Source organism: Bidens hawaiensis, unplaced genomic scaffold (assembly GCF_021521415.1).
Source record: "Bidens hawaiensis isolate Kalapana, Puna unplaced genomic scaffold, B.hawaiensis_p1.1 tig00007983_1, whole genome shotgun sequence".
Lineage (NCBI taxonomy): Eukaryota > Viridiplantae > Streptophyta > Magnoliopsida > Asterales > Asteraceae > Bidens > Bidens hawaiensis.
The window spans coordinates 658782-681257 of NW_027491557.1; the positions used below are offsets into that span (position 1 = coordinate 658782).

At 34.3% G+C, this 22476-nt stretch overlaps 2 protein-coding genes across 2 annotated transcripts; one reads left to right on the plus strand and one right to left on the minus strand.

Moving 5' to 3' along the window:
- Positions 1 to 12338: 12338 nt before the first annotated feature.
- LOC143636490 (biotin carboxylase 2, chloroplastic-like) lies at positions 12339 to 18427 on the plus strand. Its single transcript, XM_077104072.1, has 18 exons — positions 12339 to 12392; positions 12535 to 12582; positions 12659 to 12709; positions 13514 to 13839; positions 13935 to 14076; positions 15104 to 15202; positions 15290 to 15346; positions 15459 to 15530; positions 15660 to 15749; positions 16158 to 16217; positions 16375 to 16560; positions 17011 to 17103; positions 17187 to 17268; positions 17467 to 17573; positions 17688 to 17763; positions 17881 to 17927; positions 18201 to 18263; positions 18345 to 18427. Exons 1-18 carry the CDS (start codon positions 12339 to 12341, stop codon positions 18351 to 18353), a joined length of 1662 nt encoding a protein of 553 aa, XP_076960187.1. The 3' UTR covers positions 18354 to 18427.
- A 1899-nt stretch (positions 18428 to 20326) lies between these two features.
- LOC143636491 (uncharacterized) lies at positions 20327 to 22237 on the minus strand. The gene has a single exon (XM_077104073.1). The coding sequence runs from the start codon at positions 22007 to 22009 to the stop codon at positions 20327 to 20329; it is 1683 nt and encodes a 560-aa protein (XP_076960188.1). The 5' UTR covers positions 22010 to 22237.
- Between the last annotated feature and the right edge of the window lie 239 nt (positions 22238 to 22476).

A 22476-nucleotide genomic window follows, 5' to 3' on the forward strand; every position in this document is an offset into this window, starting at 1 on the left:
GGGCGGTGTCCATATTAGAGAAACCGCCAATGTCAAAGTCTGGGAGAGTGCCATTTAGGCGTTCCAGGGCCTGCACGTAGTCTGGGTCCAGGTCGACAACTCCGCTATTCCTTAAAATGTGATTTTGTAGCTTCCAAGACTGAGCCCTCGATGCTACAAAAGCGTAAACCCCAACATCATGAGCCGAAAGAAGGCCTAAAATCCCTAAGCGCATCGGTAAAGATGCAAGTCGCCACTGAAGATCACCAAAGAACGGGCCTCCACATACAACTATGTCTTCGATGGCTTCTCATAGCCCCTTATCAAAACAGGATACCGCATCATCCATCATATGGGGGTGGCATGTTCGTAACCCAAAAAGCAACTTAGCAACCCCCATGCAAGACCTAAGCAGGAGGAGTTCGCTCTGGGGATCCCTAAGGCAAGGTAAGAGTTTCATAAGATCAACCGCACGAGATGCTCTCCGCCTCGCCAACTCCTTAATAAAGTAGCTTTACCCCTCTCTCTGGTCTACCAATCCCACTAGGGAAGAGCCCATCTTTGACTTTCACCCCATTACACGCTGGCCAAAAAACCTCGGTTTTCTTAATATTAAGTTGCAGCCCAATGATGGCCCTTCCGAGTTGATAATGTCTAGGGCTTTAGCGACTTCGTTGGCACCACCAATAATAGTCCCATCATCCAAGTACCAAGCATGAAATGGGAGGTTACAGTCATTTTGTACCCGGAGAACAATAGGGTGTAATGCTAAGGCAAAGAGGAGGGGCCCAAGGGGGTCTCCCTGCTGAACCCCAGTAGTAGCCCTTATACAGTCATCATCAACGTACAACCTAGCCGGCTGGGCATAAAGGAACTGGACCCATAGATAGATAGACAGGCAATGATGATGAACCTCTCGGAGAAGGGCTGTGCGGTCGACCATATTGAAGGCGTTGGAGAAGTCCACGGTAAGCATAGCTAAAGAGCCGTCCGCGTGAAAGGAGTTAAGAAACCGGTTCGCGCTGTGAAGCACCGCCTCTGCCCCATTAGGGGTCCCCACCCCAAACTGAAAGTCCCCTAAATACTGAGTCATTTCCTTCCCAACCATCTTCATAGCCACTTTAGAAACCAACCTACGCCAGATAGCCCCCACAGCAATGGGCCGAATTCCATTATCCGGCTTTAATAAAGGGTTAAGGGGGGCCAAAGCAATAAACTCAGCAAGCACCTTGGGGCACAGACCCCCTAGCCATAAGTTAACGACTTCAGTGATGGCTGAGAGCAGACCCATGAAAGTCACTGATCCCTCACCACTTTTTTAATCTATAGAGATTCAACATTCAAGATTAGGTGAGATGGTTTTTCCTATCTATTTTTAAAAGTGATTTCTAGTGTTCAGGAAATGTAGATGATCGGATGACTCGGTGACCCATCAGTTATTCAAATTGTCGTTCAAAAAATAATCTTCAAATTATATTAATTAGGATTGAGTTTTTGTTTCTCATAATTTTCAAATTTTAATTTATTTTTGTTTTTAAAATTTTATGTTAAAACTTAAACCTTTTTAGATTGACAATCTTTTAAAATCATTGTGTAATTAATGTGGAACATAATAATATTATTATGTTTCTTCCCAGATTGATATTAAAATTAATAAACACTGACCATGAATTAATTAAGGTCAAACAAGTATACTTAAGTTAATACCTAAGTATTTTCACAATTTAAAAACAAATAATATGTGTGAGCTGTAACTCCAAATATACCGAGAAATAAATTTATTGGTACTAAATGAGTTTACTAATTACTATAAAGTCAAATTATGTCTTTATATTATTATAGTACAAAAGGAAATGCAATTACTAGAGATTACGTATATTTCAAGTTTAATATTGTATATGAAACCAAGGAGAGAACGTGGGAAGAATATTAATGGTACAGAATTAAAGTTGTATTTATAATTAATTTCATAGATGAATGATTATATATCTTTGGTTGGTTCTCTTTCGTCGGGTTTACTAGTACGTGCTCCTCGTTTCTTTTGCTAATAGCAGCCGCCTTTCGGAGAAAAAAAAAGAGAAAAAAAGAAAAAGTTTTATGAGATTCTTGAGATCGTGTAACTTAATAACATGAACTAACTAATTTCCTAAATGTTGAGATAAAATGTGATTTGGTAAATGGTTATGTAAAGTTATATAATTAATCTCACAAAATATTTGTATAGTGATAGAAAAACCTTTTTTTTAAGAAATGTAATTTTCAAATGTAACTGAATAGTGTGTTACCCGGCACAACATGATAAAACAAAGTGATGGTAAAGCCCAAGTGTTGTCGAACGCAAGTATTGAAGCGGTAAGTCGACGCAAATTCGGCAGGTTTCAGTTACGTGTGTTATTGTACCGGAACTAAAACAAAATAAAAACAAAAAATAATAAAATTTGAGGTGAACCTATGGGGTGGCGTCGGCCGGTAAAACTTGGGCGTTGGTAAAACCCGAGCGTTATTTGTAACATTCGTTAAATTTCGGATTCTTAAACCCGACCCGTTTAAAATTTTATTTTTCGTTCTATTTTATTAAATCAAATTAATAAATTTATTGATCATTTATTTCTCGACACCGACTTAGTTTCGGTTATTATTCTAAGTATCAAAAGTTATACAAAAATAACCCCTAGACTAAACCTTAATCCAACTTTGCATCCACAACCAAAGCTCAAGGACCTAAGTGCAAATATTATTCAAAATTATATTAAAATAATAATCTTTCTTCTCCCTTTAACCCACAACCGACGTATACCCCCCCCCCCCCCCCTCTTGTTTTTTGAGCTTTAATTAACGAGTATAATCGCAAATTGATCTTGCCAAATCAATCCTCATTCGAAAACGAATCAACCGACACTCTAATCATAGAAAATGCTTAACAATGGACAGCTAATTAACCAAATTTAAATCGCGACTACCCAAACTCTAAAGCACTATATAAACACAGCTATAATTCAATTAAACCCGCACACTCAATCCTCACCACCTCACGACACTAAACCCTAACTCAATTTCACGTTGTAGAGCCATCAACACCATTAACGGACTCAAGCTCAGCCGCGACCCACCTGTTGCTCGTTAAACCTCAATCTGCAACTATAAACGGTAATAATTATATGCATACTACTCGTTTCTAATCGATAATCAAAAACCCTAAGTCAATTTTAGCATATAATGAACGAATCAACGGATTTGAATTCCTAGGGTTTGTAATTGAATTTGGGTTCTGGGGGAATCTGTTTAAATATATTGCAGAACGTAAAAGAACACAAATTGAAGCACCAACCTGATGGCTGCTGCGTCTCTTGTTAAAACACTGAACAGGCCCAGGGCGCGGGTTCGACCCTCTGGACCCGGTTTTGTTTATTTTATATATTATTTTTAATTTACTTTAATAATAATAATAATAAATAAACATTATTTTAGTGAAACCGAACCCAAGAGGTATTATTTTGGCCAAGGCTTCCGCGTCATATTGTTCCTGTCTATTAGTATGTATACATACATACACACACATACACACACATACATATATATATATACATATATATAATATAATATAATATTTTTGTATACACACTTACATACACATAAAACAAATATTATTTTATTTATTTATTCATTCATTTATATTTTATAGAACCGAATAAATTCTCTCATGATATATATACATATGAATATTTTTTATATAATTAATATTAATGTTTCATTAAACACATATATAATGTTATTAACACTTAATGCCGGTTAATTATTAGTAAAATTCGTTTACTTGAAAATTATAAATATTGATAAAATATATCGCTTATATTATTTACCAAATAATAATATTTACACTACTAATAATGATAACAATAATAATAACAATAATAATAATAATAATAAATGGAAACAGTAATAATAAATATAATGATATAAAACCCTAAAAGACTCCAAATCTTCCAAACCGATTAAATCACAATAATGACATCGAAACTAATAATATCCCATTAAATCTCAAATCTTTATGTCTTACTAGCTGTTTCCTTTCCTGATTTATTAATTTTACTATCGTTAATTACTGGGGCATCTTTGTTGACATATAACGAAAGCTTAAAACGTGTCCATCCTCACATTTTAATATTATCTCATCCTTGCTAATCCACTCACATAAGGTAAGTGATTCACATCCCCATTTTTACCATTTTATATTTTGTGGGCGTTATGCGTTCACAACTCAATCATTTTACTTCACTACAATTCCATTATTTGCTTTATATGATATTGCTCAATTAGTTATACGTGCAAATGTGACTATGTGTTTATTTTATGTTTTGGTGCTTGGTATCCCATCCTCATCCTCATTAGTATGATCATACGCCATCGGAGTAGCTCGTTATCTATGTGATTCGAGTGAAAAAGACAATTTTTATATTTATTGTTATGCTAGTTGTAGTAGTTCATATTTATCGCAAGGAATTGTCATTTTCAATATTATATGTATTCAAAAACCGTGATTACTTGCTCAACTATGTTGCATGAGTAATAAAGACGGATTTTGTTCTTATTTATTTAAGTTGTAATGTTATTTAATTCGAGACAATGTTTGTGTTTTTGCGTACTTGAATTATATGAAATAAATAATTTAGATATTGACACGTGTATTTTACTTTAGTTTCTTTTGAGCTATAGTACAATTATGTCGCGCCCCGACATATTCCGCTTTAGGTTGGGGTGTGACATTGTTGATCCCGGGCGTTGAAGCGGTGACTCTACGCAAAGTCAGTTGGTTTGCGTCACGTACGTTACGTGTCACACCCCGACCAAAGGCGGCAGAACATGCCGAGGTGTAACGGTTGTCCATAAGCACATGACACTAATTAAAGTGACAGTATTTAATAAACTCATTTCATTTCACAACATCGAAAATGTCACATAACAATTATCCATAAAATAACCATAAACAAGATATCACAAAATATGGCAAATTTGATATTGTTCATTTTTACTAATATCCTAAGGTCTTTGATGTCGTTTTCTTCACAATCATAAATCAACCAAGATGCAAACTTGCAACATTTCATAAAATAAAGTTTGTCAACACAAAGGTCGGTGAGCAATTCATAAGTTTAATCATATTAGTATATAATAAAGATAGCCACAAAACTTGCATACGAAACGATAAATAAAAGTGGTAATTTGGATAAATAGATATCGCTAAACACATTAGCGACACCTAGCTATAAGGGGATGCCAAAGAGTCTAGGATTTTATAGTTATCGTTAATTGCATTACGTTAACGACACCTTGCTATAAGGGGATGCCAAATAGTCTAGGATTTTATAGTTCCACCAACCAAAAGCGATAAACACATAGGCATATAAGCATAGAACACCAAATCGAGCAATTATTTAGGTAAAGTATACAACTACGTTTGTGGTTTAAGATTCAAATATAAAGCATTTTGTTGAATAAGTATGAAATGTCACCCCCAAAATAAAAGATGGAAAATGGGGTATGAAGTACTCACCTTCAAGTAGTAAACTTGAAAGATGATAGTTTGGAGATTTGTCGGAACGACGAGTTTAACGCACAATGCCTAAAAAGGAAAGAAGTCTTGAATTTAGAAAGGTTGTCTTGAAGGTCTTTAAACAAAATAAATGTTGAGAAATGTAAATAATTAAAGTTCAAGGTTTAAAATGTAACTATTTAAGAATTTATAATAATAACCATTTAAAAATGTAAGTTTGCTCGAAACCGGGTTAAAGTATCTAACCTTAATATTTACTCAACCTATGTTAAGTAATAAGGTGGGTAAAATGCAAGAATGCAAATCCCTTTGGAATAAAGATACTAAAACGGTTTTTTTTATCGAGTGTTCGGGTTGTCGGTTCGGGTCTTGATAATTGATCAAACCCAAAGTCAACTTTCCAAAATATTGAATGTTATGAGATAACTCAATAAAATTTAATAAGACTTAACCAAGTATGTAGTTCCATTGTTTTAGAACTAACAACGCACGTTAAGCGAGTGTTCGGTTTTGTCGGTCCAAACTTTGTTATGAGATCAAGTTGGATCCAACATTTCCAAGTACTTAAGAAAATATTTAAAAATCAATTTGTAACTATTTTTAAAGAAATATACAAGTCTTGATGGCTAAAAAAAACACACTTGTGTGTCTTAAGCGAGCAAGAATTGGTTTGGTTCAGTTTCCATCTTACAACAAGTTCATAGATGGTTTCCACATGTCCAAACACTAAATAACTTGTATAATAATGTACAAATAAAAAAATACCAAAAGTTAACAATAAAGTCTTTAAACAAAAGTTGGGTTTTCGGTTCGGATCGTGTTTCGGGTTAAGACCGATGTAAGATTCTACAATATAACCATAGAATTTGTAAAAATGATTTTAGAAACTTAGATCTAACACTAAGTATGTTTAAACAAACAAAACTAGTAACAAAGTTCGGTTTACGGTTTAGAGCTATTTACGGTTAAACCGAAGCATAGACTCTTAAAAACCCATAACCATGGAACTTGTAAACATGACCAAAAAACTAAAATAAGCAAGATTAATATGTATGAACAAGTTATATAGATGTATATATATCAAGGACACGAAGTCCTCCATGAAGCCTTGCCTTATGGGGTCCGAAACCTTACCGACCGGAATCGGAGAAGTAACTACCAAAGGTAAACAAGGGGTGTATATTATATATATGTTGCACAACCATAAACAAGTATTAATAAGGCTACATAAACTAATTAAGATGAAAGACCAAAATCCTTTAAGAACACTTAAGAAGATAACCTTGAATCTTTGATGTTTGAGAGAGTTTTTTTTTTTTTTGAGTTGTAGCAAGGGAAAATGAAGAGGAAAGGTGGTGTATATGTAGGGTAATGTTGGTGGTCAAATATGGGTGTGAGAAACAAGAGTTTTCATGCAAAATGGATCAAGACAAAAACACAAAACAACAAATAAATAAATAAATAAATAAATAAAAATACAAATAAAAATAGGATGTTTTCAAGACCCAACAAGTGTGAAACAATATTGTAACATAAATCCATCATTTTGATTATAACATAAGCTTCGGTTTACAAATCGGGTCGGTTTACATAATAAACAAATACAAAAACGAATACAAACAAGACCCGAAATTGACGAATGTCACATTACGGTACGGGAACTAAAACAAAACAAAATCGGCGTTCAGTCGGTTTTCGTTACGTTTGTTTTGGTACTAGAACTAAAATAAAACGCATTGAGCCTACTCGAATTCGGTCGGTTTTCGTCACGTTCATTACGGTACCGAAACTAAAACAAAACAAAATAGGCATTCGGTCAATTTCGTTACATTTGTTACAGACTGAAACTTAAAAAAACAAAAAAGGACTAATAAGATGTCGTAAAGTGGCTCAATCAGGACTTTGCGACCCCAAACTTCTTAATTGTATTATTATATAATAATGTATAACTTAATCCACATTTTAGTGCATATCATATTCATTTCTAATTATCTATAACACTCGTTCTTAGTTGTACATTGATGATCATAATCGTTTTATTTATATAAGTAATAATCAAGTTTCACAAAACCAAAATGATATTTAATTTTTTAAAATGCCTAGTCTTGTCTCACTTAGAAAAAATTGTAGAATCATATAGGCTGCTAATATCAGTTAATCACAAGAGCTCAGAACACTTATGTTAGAGGCATACAAGCAAAACAAACCAATTTTAAGAAGCAAGTTTGATTACCCATTCCTTATGACTTAAGGTTTCTTAACGGGGTTCTTGCAGGTCAACGATTTGCATATATCATAACCTGTACAAATTAGTTTAAAGAATACGCTAACTAATTTTTAGATCCGTTAATTTAGATCCTTCCCATAGGTGGGTCACATACAATATCAATTTGTTTATCTGTTACCCGCTAGAGTTCCAAGGCCCAAGTTAACAATTGATATATAACCTATATATAGAGTAAATCCGAATCTAACTAGCCTAACTTTATTGAAAGATCGGATTCAACCACACAAATATAATTGATATGATAACATGCAACCAGATACATCACAAGATCAAAGCAAAAAACTCTTTAAATCACACTCATAGCAAAGCATCCAAAATCATAACGTTAAACTAAGGTTCACTGTGCCTAACCGGCTTTAAAGCAGTTAGTCCACCGCTCTAACGTTTATAACCATAAACACAATTGAAAACGTCATGATGAGATTGGGTTAACTGGATAACAAATGATTCAAGTCATTTGGCGTAGCTCTCGCATAGCTGAATGATTAGATCTTTGATTCTCAAGCCTCCTTAGCCTTGATTGAAGTTAAACGGGATGATTATAACCTCCAAATGATGTTAACATCCGCCCCTCAGTCATCTTATGGCCTCCTAATGATGTTAACAACCTCCAAAATTGTTTTTATATGTTGTTTAGGTTTTGCGACCGCTGTACGACTTGTGCATAGTAAATGAGCACGGGTTGTACACGCACCAGTGGACCAGCCTTGTCAGCAGAATAATGATGATGCTGGTGGCTAGGGCACAGGCTATGCATGGTGTGTGTGCACGGGGCGTACATGCTTCACTTTTGTTCTTGTTTTTTAAATCTTCGTTTCCAATTTGTTATTGCCCTTGATATCACTTGTTTCAAGTCCCGAAACCTACAAAACACTTATTTGACAAACATCAACGTATGTTAACCATCTTTACAACTAAACAACATTAAAGACGTGTGATTTTATATTAAAAACCACATGTTCTTGCAAACACATCACATGGGGTATGGTTCGGTTAAATGACAATGTATGTTTTAAGTAATCGGATCGGGTATATATAGCCTAGCATTGTACATGTCTGATGCCTGTGAATTATTTAAAAACTAACCATATATCAGTTCCATGCCCAGCTAAGTACTTGTGCTATTACCTGTCATGAAGGTTTTAGGTTTTTGATTTAACCACAGTTCAAATTTGTGTTCATTCGTCATTCCTACTGTGGAATTGTCTCCCAATGTTGTTGAAACAGTTACAAACTAATGAAAAGCAATCCATACTTATCCATGACTTAGTGGTCAATAGGTAAAAGTAATGTTGGTTCAAATCCTAGTAGTAAATGCACGTTTATATGTTATTTAGGTGGAAAATATTATTTAAAAGAAAAGACAAAAAGTTACCTCCAGTTGACACTATTGGTCTGACTTTCTATACACTCGTATATAATCTACAAATCACAAGAAACTGAAACATGATTCGACACAGAAGAGAAGTATGAATCTTATTAACATGTGCACCAAATATGCTTAACAAGAAATTAGGTCCATAATAGTGATTAACAATCGTTGTTTGCCCATCCTTCAGTTTAAAATGACAACATATAAGAAGTTACAATATAAAATTACGACACTAGGTTCTAATAAAAACATGTTTGAACTCCATTGTTGTCACAATCTCTTGACTATTTTTAAAAAATAATTCTGAAAATATCAATTAATTATCAAAGTATTAAATGATAAATTACCGATAACACGTAAAAACAAATTATATTACAGACAAATCACTTTCTTTGTCTTGATGATGTTCATTATCAAAATAAATAATATGAATCAAGTTATTTCTTTAAACATAATGCATTTTAAATAAAAAATAATAATAAGTGGCAACTAGATTTTTAGTATAATAATTTTTGAAGTCCAAAATTTCTCACGTTTTACTATTTCATAACTAGTTTTGAAAAATGGTGCCAAAGCTAGAAGAGTAATAGGGGCTAAGGGAATTCAACGACCTCGATAACTATAATTTGTTATATTTTTGTTATAAGATTTAAACTGGATTTTAACATGAAGAAAAAAAAATGCAAGCTTAACCCATGCATCAGTTATAGTCGTTTGAGAAAGAAATCTATGATGACCTCACTCTATAAGTTCTGGTATTGCTACCAAAAACAATGACGAAGGTTCAAAATAACAAGTCATAAGTAAATTTCATGTTTCTTTAATCCTAAGTTATGAAAACTGTATAGAAAATTGATTAACACTAATACCAGAGTGCTTATTTATTTACAAGATATGCTAAAGTACTATAATAATAAAAACAATAAAGATATAAAAATACAAAAATATGTTTATGTTAGGGTTATTTACTATTCGGATAGTAGATTGATTGATGAGTGTTGTGGGTGTAACCAAAACTATACTTCTTGTATAAACTAAATCTAAACGGCTTGGTTGGTTTGTTTGACCAAAACAACTTGATTTTAACGCTTTAAATATATATTTGAGTTAAAGGGCCATTTTAGTATCAGTGGTTTGTCTAATTACACAACTTTAGTATCATCTTTGAATTTATTGTAAATGGCTACCTCACTTTTCTAAAACTTGCAATTTTAGTACTTTTTTCTAACCCCGTCTATTTTTTCGTTATGTCAAGGGTAAATTAGTAATTTTGATTATTTGATTTATTTTCTATTTTGAGCTAAGTGTCACTTTCATACATATGATTTGTTCAATTATGCAACTTTAGTATTTTTTTTTTGAATTTATTACAATTTGATACTTTGATTAGATTTGGATAGATAGACAAACCAAAAAAGATATTACGTATTACATGTTACAATTAAAATATAACTAAATACATGCTAGAAGATGAAAAACAACCATGAAATGTATAACATATTTTTTAGCCTTTTGTTCTTGATTGTCAATTTACTTCTAGTAGCTTAAGATCCGAGTTCATCTTAGCCATTTTTCTTGCATTTTCTTTATGTGCATTGATTTTTTTTTTTCAAAAGTTAGGGTATGATAACAGTAGCTCTTTAACACATCGGAGGATCAAGCAAAATAACAATCACACAACTTCGCACCTCTTAGTATAACATCAGTTAAACTTGTAGATGAATGACGGTTGACGAATCACATGGACAAAACAATATATCGTAGTTTATTGAACTTGAAGATGAATAATGGTTAGGGTTTGAAAGATCAATGAGCGTGGGGAGGGGGGTTGATATGTTCATTTAGGGTTAGAGATTATTTTTTAATTGTAATATATAATGTCTCTCTTGGTTTGCCTGTCAATCCAAAACTAATTAAAATATCTAGTTGCAATAAATTCAAAAAAAAAGGTACTAAAGTTGCGTAATTGAACAAACCACAGGTATGAAAATGACGCTTAGCTAAAAGAGAAAATAAATAAAAATAATCAAAATTACTAATTTGCCCCAGACTTAACGGACAAAATAGACAGGGTTAGAAAAAAGTACTAAAATTACAAGTTTTAGAAAAGTGAGGTAGTCATTTGCAATAAATTCAAAGACGGGTACTAAAGTTGCGTAATTGGACAAACCACATATACTAAATTGACATTTAAATATATATTTTTTTAATTTTCTTTATACAAAGTCGTGTTATTTGATCTCATAAAGTTTTGAATTATGAAGTGGAGAAAAGTTTAGATCAACTTTCCCCATGAGTTCCTATGGTTTTTAAATTGTCATAACCTTTTTCATACGCTAACATATAAAAAAAAATACACCATAAAAACAAACACTTTATTCTTTAATATGTGTTTTTGTAATCGAAAAAAATTAACAATCTAACATAACCATCAGATGTTCTCCCTGCCTCATTATGCGAGCACCTTTCAAACATAATATAATATCTTTCCTGATTCAATTTTCCAAACTGGTTCAAAACCGCAAAATGTCAAACAACCTGTGAAATCCAGGTTTCAAATCGTAACCCAAACCGTATAAGACTATCAGTAGTGCATCGCATTATGTGGCGTTTTGGAGCCATAATGCATGGGAACACCCCCCCAATCCCGACATTGTGGATGACATTATGGTGAGGAGCGTTATGTACATAACACTGTGTTGGCTCGAATTTTGAGGGTTCTGTGAGAGAGGTAGAGAGAGATGTTTTAGAAGCATTTTCTCACTACACCTAGTTTTTACAAAATGCCCTAAAAACTTACTAGACGTCACATACCATACAATGCTCGAATATGCATACTTTTAACGATGCACCCGGTAGTTACATAAAAATAAGCAAAACAAAAGGAACACCAATTTTAGGCGGAGAATTCAATCTACAAACAGACACTCTGCCTTGATTACTTGACAATTGACATTCATCACTCTCCATTAACTAACTGCTCTTCCGCCTAATTTTGGCACACCTATAACTAATTTTCGACTTTTAGTTGCCCTAATTAAAGTATACCACTCTTCTTTACTTCTTCTTATTAATAATAGTACAATCTAATCGGATCTTACTCTCTTTCGTGGATATAATTGTTGTTTTTGCAGCGTTAGGTTTACGATATGGATTCTGCGGCAGTTGCATTTTGCAGTAAACCTGCTGTTTCGTCTCATCCGGTATCATTCCTAGCTTGTTTAGTGCTATAAACAGTTGCATTATCTATAACTGATTCAATCTGTCTGTTAGGTTATTGTGATTCGTGTGTGATTGTTGATGCAAGCCTTTTGTGTAGCTAATTTGATGATATTTTTGCTATAGCTGATTCAATGTGTCTTTGTGGCTATTGTGATCTGTATGCGTGAATCAGTAAGCTTGATTAGTGATGCAAGCGTTTTCTGTTGATAATTTGATATGTTTCGAGCTATGCACTGTTGTGTTACAGTTTGTATACCTGATTCAGATTCAGTGTGTCTGTTTGGTTATTGTGATGCGAGTAAGTAAGTAAGTAAGGGCGGCTGATGGTTGATGAAAGCGTTTTGTGTTGGTAACTTGATGAATATCTTGTTACGCATAGTTGTATTACAGTTTGTATGAGTTTATATACCTGATTCAATTTGTCTATTTGGTTATTGTGTTTTGTGCATGTAAATTCATAATGCTGATGATTGATTCAAGTGTTTTGTGTTGGTAATTTGATGAATATTTGCTATGCACGGTTCTGTTATTTGTATGAGTTTGTGTACCTGATTCAACGTGTCTGTTTGGTTATTGTAATTTGTGCGTGTAAATCGTGAAGGATGATGATTGATTCAAGCGTTTTTTGGATTTTAATTTATTCATTTCCTAGATACAACTGGAAATGTGTAGGCTGAGATCTTTCTCTAATTTCACCATATATAGTTGCCTTATGATGAATCACAAAGAAAAAGTGTTAATCTGTTATACTATGTATAGAACTTGCTAAATAAACATGTTTTAAACATAAACCACTTAGTTAACTATGTTTCATGAGTGCCAGCCCTAGCCCCTTAACATAAAGTTCATATTCTTCTGCAATAATCCATCTAGCTGAATCTTGTGGGTTGACTAGTATGTGAACATCAACTCAAAGCAAATCAATGAAATCTTCAATGAAAACCTTTGTGGCACTGGTTAGTTTTGTAATGTATCTACAGTCAACACCCTGTTAGAGTGATTTTGTTTGTCTTTGTACTAAACTGTCTATTAGGTTAAATGAATTTTCATTGATATGTATATTTTCCTGATTAGAATTCTTACTTGTGATGTTTGATTTTAGGGTTTATTCATCGGAAGATCTAGTGGAATTAAGAGCTCTCAGTGTAGCTTCTTGGTGGGAAATAAGGTGAACTTTCCTAAACAAAGAGTTCAAGCTTCTCAAAAGGCTCATAGCTCAGGAAAACGTGAGGGGGCACTCGGTGTTACTTGCCGAGCCGAAAAGATTCTGGTGGCAAACCGAGGGGAAATTGCAGTGCGTGTGATTCGAACAGCTCATGAGCTAGGGATCCCTTGTGTTGCAGTGTATTCTACTATAGATAAGGATGCACTTCATGTGAAATTGGCTGATGAATCAGTTTGCATCGGCGAAGCTCCTAGTAGTCAATCGTAAGTTAACTAATCTCCATATCATAATATTATTGGAAATTAGTTGAAAACCTATATATATATATATCATGAGTTCACTTTTCTTTTCTCACTAGGTACTTGTTGATACCCAATGTTCTGTCTGCTGCTATCAGTCGTGGATGTACAATGTTGCATCCTGGTTATGGTTTTCTTGCTGAGAATGCTGTTTTTGTTGGGATGTGCAGAGAGCATGGGATCAACTTCATTGGGCCAAATGTAAGTATTTTATAACAATCATCTAGCCCTATTAACGAACTGAACATTCAGTGAGCCCTTTTGGCGCGAAGCTAGTTTATGTTCTTTTATTTAATACAAATTCATTTAATTAAACAAACTAACATGAAAACATGTATTGAACACTCATTTATGTTCATGAATTCGTGAACCCTTTTGGCGCAAAGTTAAAATTATGTTCTTTTATTTAATACACATTCATTGAATTAAACAAACTAATATGAAAACATGTATTGAACACTCATTTATGTTCATGAATTCGTGAATGTTCGCTTTTATAGTCATTCAATTTTTTAGACCAGCTACAAATCTACAATCTAGACTAGCTTTATTAATTTTTTGGGCCAGCATGTTGATGTTCACATTTACTTTTAATTGGTGTTAGCTCGGCTATGTTCGTTCATCTATTTTCAGCAGTGTCCTTCGTTTACGTTTGTGAACCGATCGTTTATAGTTTTATACAATTAACAAACGAACACGAACACACTTATTTTCTTAACAAATGAACACGAACAAGAAAACCCTGTTCATCTAATTGTTTGTGTTCGATCATTTGCTCGGTTAAAGTTAAATAAACGAAAATGTCCCATTCGTGTGCATTCAATTATTTTCAGTTATGTCTGTTCGTGAACTGTTTGTTTATATTAATAACAAACGAACACCGACACACTCATTTTTCTAACGAATGAACATGAAGAAAGCCCCGTCCGTTTAATTGTTCTTGTTCGATTATTTGTTTGGTTAAAGTTATACAAACAAACATGAATATGTCCCTTTTGTGTTCGTTCGGTTCGTTTACGAGCCTGCACCCATCCTTATTCTCAGTTCTAAAACCGCATGTTTTACTCTGGTAACACATACTTAATTAATAGTTATGACCTCTGCTCATTAATATGTATACAATACGCATTAATCAACTGGGTATTGAATATCTTATAACTTCCTTTACATATGTCAAATATCTTAATCTTGCAATACATTAAGAATGTTTTAATGTTTCTTTTCGCAGCCTGACAGCATTCGTGTTATGGGTGACAAAGCAACTGCCCGGGATACCATGAAAAATGCTGGTGTTCCTACTGTACCAGGAAGTGATGGGCTATTAAAGGTATTTTAGTTCATTTACATGACATCATTATGTTAAGTTATTTTATGCTAAAACCTGTAATTGATGTATTTTCATTCTTATTATTAGAGCACTGAAGAAGGCATTAAGCTAGCTGACGAGATCGGCTTCCCTGTAATGATCAAGGTAAAGCTGTAATATAATTTCTAAAACAGATGCATATTTTCATATTTCAAATTACATTAATAATCGAAATAAATAACCAAACTTAAATTAATATAGTGTTTATGCTATAAAGGCTACAGCAGGTGGTGGAGGTCGTGGAATGCGTCTTGCAAAAGAACGTGACGAGTTTGTGAAGTTGTTGCAGGCATGAATATTAATATCCAGCAACCAACTCTAAAGAATGTTACTTGTAGCTTGTATATCAAGTCATCATTTATGATATTCAAAATGATCTGTATTGTTGTTAAAGAGTTCGTAACATTTTTTAATATAGCAAGCTCAAAGTGAGGCTGCAGCTGCATTTGGAAATGATGGTGTATATTTAGAAAAGTACATTCAAAATCCTAGACACATTGAGTTCCAGGTGATTTATATTTTTATGTTTTATTTGTCTTAAAAGCTGAATCATTCATGAATTCGAACAAAAGAACAATTATTATAAGTTTAAACTAGTGTAAAAAGGGTATCTTTTTACACAATGCTTACATTAAATTTCTTTGGTACGCTAAACCTTTTTACTTAATTTGAAGTACATGATAAAATATATTTCAATCATTTTAGGTATTTATATTATTAACGAATATTAAAAAAAAGTATGAAACACTACGGATCCATCTTAGGCTCCTTTAATAGGTATTAATAAAAACTTATAATATGCAATGCTATATAAGTTAATTATTGTTTTAATTGTCATATATGCAGCAACTGTATAAATTAATTCAAATACGAGAAATTTTTAATAATCTTATTAATTTCTATTGTGCGTGTTCAGGTTCTTGCTGACAAATATGGAAATGTTGTTCACTTTGGGGAGCGTGACTGCAGTATTCAGGTACACATTTTTTAATATTTCACTCAACAAACTTGTTGGTATAAGCTGTGTAAACGTGTTTTTTGCATTTTTAATGAACTTGAAACAATATTAATATAAATGAACTACTAGTGTATTCGAATAACAGAACTTGAATTAAAATTCCCTGCTTATGCAGAGAAGGAACCAAAAGTTACTAGAAGAAGCACCCTCGCCTGCATTAACCCCAGAGCTGAGGAAAGCCATGGGTGATGCAGCAGTTGCTGCAGCTGCATCAATTGGCTACATTGGTGTTGGTACTGTTGAGTTTCTTTTGGATGAAAGAGGCGAATTTTACTTTATGGAAATGAACACCAGAATTCAGGTATGCTGATATGCATATACGCACGTACATATATCTATGTGTGTGTGTATAGGATTTGGATCTTTTCAAAACTACCAAACAATTTAAGAACTCTTAGCAACCAATCATTTTATTTAGTTACTTATTTTATATATTCAGTACTATTTGAAGGCAGTTTTGTCATTTATTATATGTAATCCCAGGTTTACCTGTGTGTAATAACCAAATTACATATATGTGTAATAACCAACTCACATATATAAAATCATAATTACATATTTAAATGACAAATTACCCTCAAATAATGTTCAATATATAAATTGAATAAACAAAATGATGGGGTTAAAGAGTTCTTAAAGTTCTTAAATTGTTTGGAAGTTCTGAAATGATCCTGATCGTATAATATGTGTGTGTCTGTGTGTATTATAAGATGCATTTTGTGGTTAATGTTCCCCACTCTATTTTTTAAAGGTAGAGCATCCAGTGACGGAAATGATATCATCCGTTGATTTAATAGAGGAACAAATTCGGGTAGCTATGGGTGAGAAACTTCGTTACACACAGGTACTAATTGCTTGTTTCATCCTTTAAATTTAGCTATATCAATGTTATATATTTGTATTGATTTACTGAAATGTTTTTCACAGGATGAAATTGTGCTTAGGGGACACTCGATTGAATGCCGTATTAATGCAGAAGATGCTTTTAAAAATTTCAGGCCTGGTCCAGGTATGTCGTCAATGGTTGTTTTCAAATTATAGTAGTTTAATTAATAGTTTAATAGCTTTTCTGGACTGAAGAAATGCTATATAATAGTTTATTAGAAAGTGCCACAATTATGTGTCTTTTTTTGTTCATTGCTACATAATGTTGGTTTTGAATGATTTAATATTTGAGGTCTTGATTCCTTCTGTTTATGAATATCAGGGAGAATAACATCTTACTTGCCATCTGGAGGTCCATTTGTGAGAATGGATAGCCACGTGTATACTGATTACGTTGTTCCACCAAGCTACGATTCTCTACTTGGAAAGGTTGGTAACATTTTAGAGTAAGGTATATAAATTCATATCACCACATTGATCACACAAAGCATTAGTTTGTATACTGTTTGGATCGTTTAACTAATTTATTGCCGATGGTTTTAGCTTATTGTATGGGCCCCAACAAGAGAAAAAGCAATTGAACGCATGAAAAGGGCTCTTGATGATACTATCATCACAGGTAAAATCAGACTTTCAACCATTATATTTTGCAGCTTTTTTCCTTTGTTAATTTATTTTCAATTTTTTCGTCGGTTTTTATGAAAAAGCATTTGTTTTTATTGTTTTACAATTTCAGGGGTTCCAACGACTATTGAGTACCACAAGCTAATCCTTGATATCGAGGTAGGCAACTTGTCATGTTTTCTTCTTTTTCAAAAACCTCATGTTTTTTATGTAGGGATGTAAACAAGTCGGGCTTGATTTAACTTAAGAGAGCTCAAGACCAGCTCGTTTAACTTAAACAAAGCTCGAGCCTAACTCGTTTAACTTAAACATAGCTCGAGCCCAGCTCGTTCAACTCAAGAGAATTTGAGCTCTGCTCATGAGTGGTTTTACAAGCTTGAGCTCTGCTTGTGCTGCGCATTTGATTTTTTCTAATTCATTATCACACTGCAGGACTTCAAGAACGGAAAAGTCGACACTGCTTTCATTCCAAAGCATGAGGACGAATTAGCCGAGGTAAGTGGCTGAAATATTAACAAATGGCATACCTTTGTTATTTGTTTATTTATATATTAAGAGTTGATAACGTGGTTGCAGCCAACATAAAAGTTGATAACATCAAATGCTGCTAAAGAAGTTGCAAATGCTGTAGCTTAAAGAGTGAGTTCATTGCTCATTTTTCTGTATTAAAAATGTATTAGTGTTTTATAAGTCCTTTGATCTACAAATGTATTTGAGATGACTTTCAATCTGTGGCATCCGATTAGTTTGTTGCGGCTGCCATTCACGATAAATATGTATTTGCTAAATAATGTTTATTCTAAATCCTTAATAAAAATATTACAAATTTTGATGTTTCTGTTTTTGTATATATGAACATTTAATACAGATGTACTACTTGTATACAAACTTATATTAACTTGATACAAACTTACAGTAACTTACACTAATGTTAACATTTAACATACACCATTTTCTATTTAACAGCTATAGAATTGTAAACAAGACCCAAATGCACCAACGAAACGTCTAAACGACCGTTACGTATGTTCAAGAGGGTGCGAAACAGACTGTTAACTCTGTTAGTCAGCGTATCTATACCATCCGATAACCTTTTTGCCCTTATTGCCATCTCCTTCACCCCAGCCTCCAAACGAACCCTACTGCAGTCGTCATCTCCGCTGTTAACCACTTCGATAAGATCACACACCACCACCGCTTGCCTTGCGACGTCATCAACCTCAAAAAGCGCACCTAGCTTCACCTTTATTCGGTCAAAGATTCGATCATGCACGGCATTGACCAAGTCAACCCAAACAAATTCGGCCGGAACTCGGAGTTTAACAATATCTAGGGCTGTAAGCCGACCGAACCGAACCGGACGAGACCTTGTTCGTTAAGTTTTTGTCGGACAAACCTCATGAACACTCTGCCGAGTGCAAATTCATGTCTGTGTCCATCCATTAAGGAATTGAGTTTGTCCGTGTGTTTGTGCTCACTCATTAGTATTGTAAACGGACGCTAACAAACACTAATGGACAAACAAACACTAGCGGACACTAATGGACAAAGCTACTTTAAGAAAATGTTTCCAGGCTATTGAACTTCTCTTTCTTTTCTTTTTGTTAAACAGTTCTTCCTTATTCACTGCATGTGCTTGTTCTGCACTAGCAGTTGCAACATGTACAGCTTCATTGGGTTTTCCATGGTCAGCTTCAATTATAACATCTTGATCATTTTCCGGACGGACATAAACAAACCAAACCGGACATTTCTTGTACCTTTAAACTCCATATACAAATCCTGATTGATCTGAGCCTCTGCTTCGGAATGAAGTTTTGATAGAAACGTAACTGCCGCTGATAGTGAAATTAACACGCTGATGGGTTTAACGGCCAAACTTAACGGGGTTAGTGGGGTCGGGTTAATTGCAAATGAAATGAAACCACAGGGACGAAAATCGCAAATTTGAAACTATTGGACTTAAACCGCATATTTGGACAAATCACATGGACGAAAACCACAGTTTACTGTGCATGTTTTTTAATGATGCATTTATATTTAATTTTTATACAGCTTACTGCTTGTTTCACTTTCTTGGTGCATTGCTCCAGGAAAAGAAGTATGCTTTTAAACACATGCTAATCTTATTGATGATGATAATTAGAACAATGTGGAAAATGAATGATGTTGTAGGGCTTGTAGCAACTTTGTCATATCTTAATGCAATAATGCCCACTTGAAATTATATCATGTGTATCTTACTTTACAAGTTAGATGATCAAATGATGATAATAATGGAGTTTCTTCAACCTCAAGCAACCACACAAAAACACTGATTTGCTATGTGATGATTAACATAATCAAACTTAGTTTTGGATTAATTAATATTAGCCTACAAGGCTACAACTTTGAAAATAAATTATTGCTCTAGAGGAATAATAATAATAATAATAACACCATCAAAAGTAATACTTAAATCACTAAACTTAGAACAAACTAGAAACCATAGTTCCTCGTCTTCTTATGTCGAATGATGAGTCAGCATCCTGCTGGCCCCACCCGACACACCACTCGGTCTAAAATCGCTTACATGGCGGCAGAGGCTTGCCACATAAACAAAGATTATGCGCATAAGCCGCTGCAGGGAATATGTTTAAAGGTCTTCCTTGCGGGATCTCTCCGCATAACTTGTTTGCTCTAAAATTAGCATGCCTTAGATTTTCGACCACCAACAAACTTGTCGGTATTTTCCCGCCAATCAAGTTAATCGATATATCCAGCCACCTTAACTTTGTCAAACTTCCCAAACTTGGAGGAATGGTACCTGTTATGTAATTTCTTGAAACAACCAATGTTTTAAGTCCTACAAGTTTGGAGATTGTACTAGGAATACTACCTGTGATCTGATTGTTTGACAAGTCAACCGTCTCCAAGAACCGGCCTGCTGACCTCAGCAGGCCCGATAGCGAGCCCGATAGCTGATTTGAGTGAAGGTCTAGTGTTGCAAGCCCATCTGGGAGAATGATTTGTGATAGATTGCCTGTAAGTTGGTTGTTTGAAAGTTTGACTTTTTGTAAGCTGGTCAACTTTTGAAAAAAGTTTGATATTCCACCTGTGAAATGGTTATCAGAAAGGTCTATAGATGTGAGTAAATTTGGTTTTGTGAAAATTGGTAGCAACCCTTTTAGATTGCACCCTGACAAATAGACGGCCGACAGCTGTCTGGTTGTTATCCACTTTGGAATGGTTCCTAAGTTGAACTTATTGTAAGACAAGTCTATAGATAATAGAGAAGGAATGCCTTTAGACAATGCAACATTAGGCAAAGGATCCGAAAGAGCGTTTTTGGAAAGATTAAGGTACCATAAGTTGTGTAATTGTGAGATGGATGTCGGGATTTGGCCAACAAGGCGGTTGGAACCTAGAGAGAGGGTGGTTAGAGACTCGAGTCGCCCTATCTCTGGCGGAAGTTGACCGGTCAACTCGTTGTGGTTTAACGACAAGTCTTGAAGCTTGTGCAAGTTGAATAATGAATTTGGTATCGGGCCTGAAAATTGGTTATTGGAAAGGTCAAGAAACGTTAGGCTTGAAAACCGGCCCAAAATGAATGGGATCGAGCCCGATAACATATTGTAGCCCAGATCAAGATACTGCAAACGCGCCTGGCTACCTAAAGGTAACGTGAGAGGGCCCGTGAGCGAGTTTCTTGCTAAACTTAGTTGAACAAGTTTGCTCAACTTTCCAAAAGTGGGCGGGATTGGGCCGGTTAAGCGGTTGCCACTTAACGAAAGTGTTCGGAGTGAGGACAATTGGCCTAAACTTAAAGGGATTGTTCCTTGAAGTGCATTATCTTCTAAGCCAAGTTGCGTGAGTCGTAAAAGACCCGAAAAACTTGATGGGATTGCACCAGAAAGCCGTTTCATACCATTAATAACCAAAACTTCCAAAAACTTCAAGTCCCCTAAAGTAGGGGAAAGTGTACCCTTCATGTATATGCTACTATCTTGACCAAATGACCTTTGTAACATAACTTGTGTCACCCTTCCTGTGACACTATCACATTTAATACCCTCCCAACCACCTCCACAACAATCTTTACCTCTCCAAGATGACAAAATGCCAGTGGTGTCAACCAAGATTCTTGCTTTGAACCCAATAAGGGCTGCCCTATCAAGTTCAGAGCAAACTTGGGCTTGTGACCCAAAATCATAAACCAAGAAAATGATCAAGATTTTGAAAACCCATGTGGATATCATCATTTTAGAGGTGGGTTTGATTTGGTTTTTGGAAAAAATAAAGTTTTGATGGTGAAATGGGGTTTTAAGTATGTTTGGTTACTTTGACTAGAAGGTATTATGATGAAATTGCTAGTTGGAGGATTATAAGAATATAAGATGTGACAGGAGAAAGATATGATAGTGTTTATGAAGAATGTTGCACTTATTTATAGGATCAGAAAGCATGCAAGGAGCTAGATACCAATGGGATCACAAATTGGTGTAATGGCATTTAATACCCTTATACTTTAGGCTAGTTTTTATTTGTACCCTGGCATGATATTTAAGCCACAATTGCATCTTTTGTAATAAGATGGAAATGCTAGAGATTTTTTTAAAGCTAATGTAAAATTTCTGACTTTTAAACTACATATTTATAAGAAAGACCACCAAGTTTCAAATATAACGTTCTTTTATTTGGCTAGTTTTAATTTATAATATAAACCTTC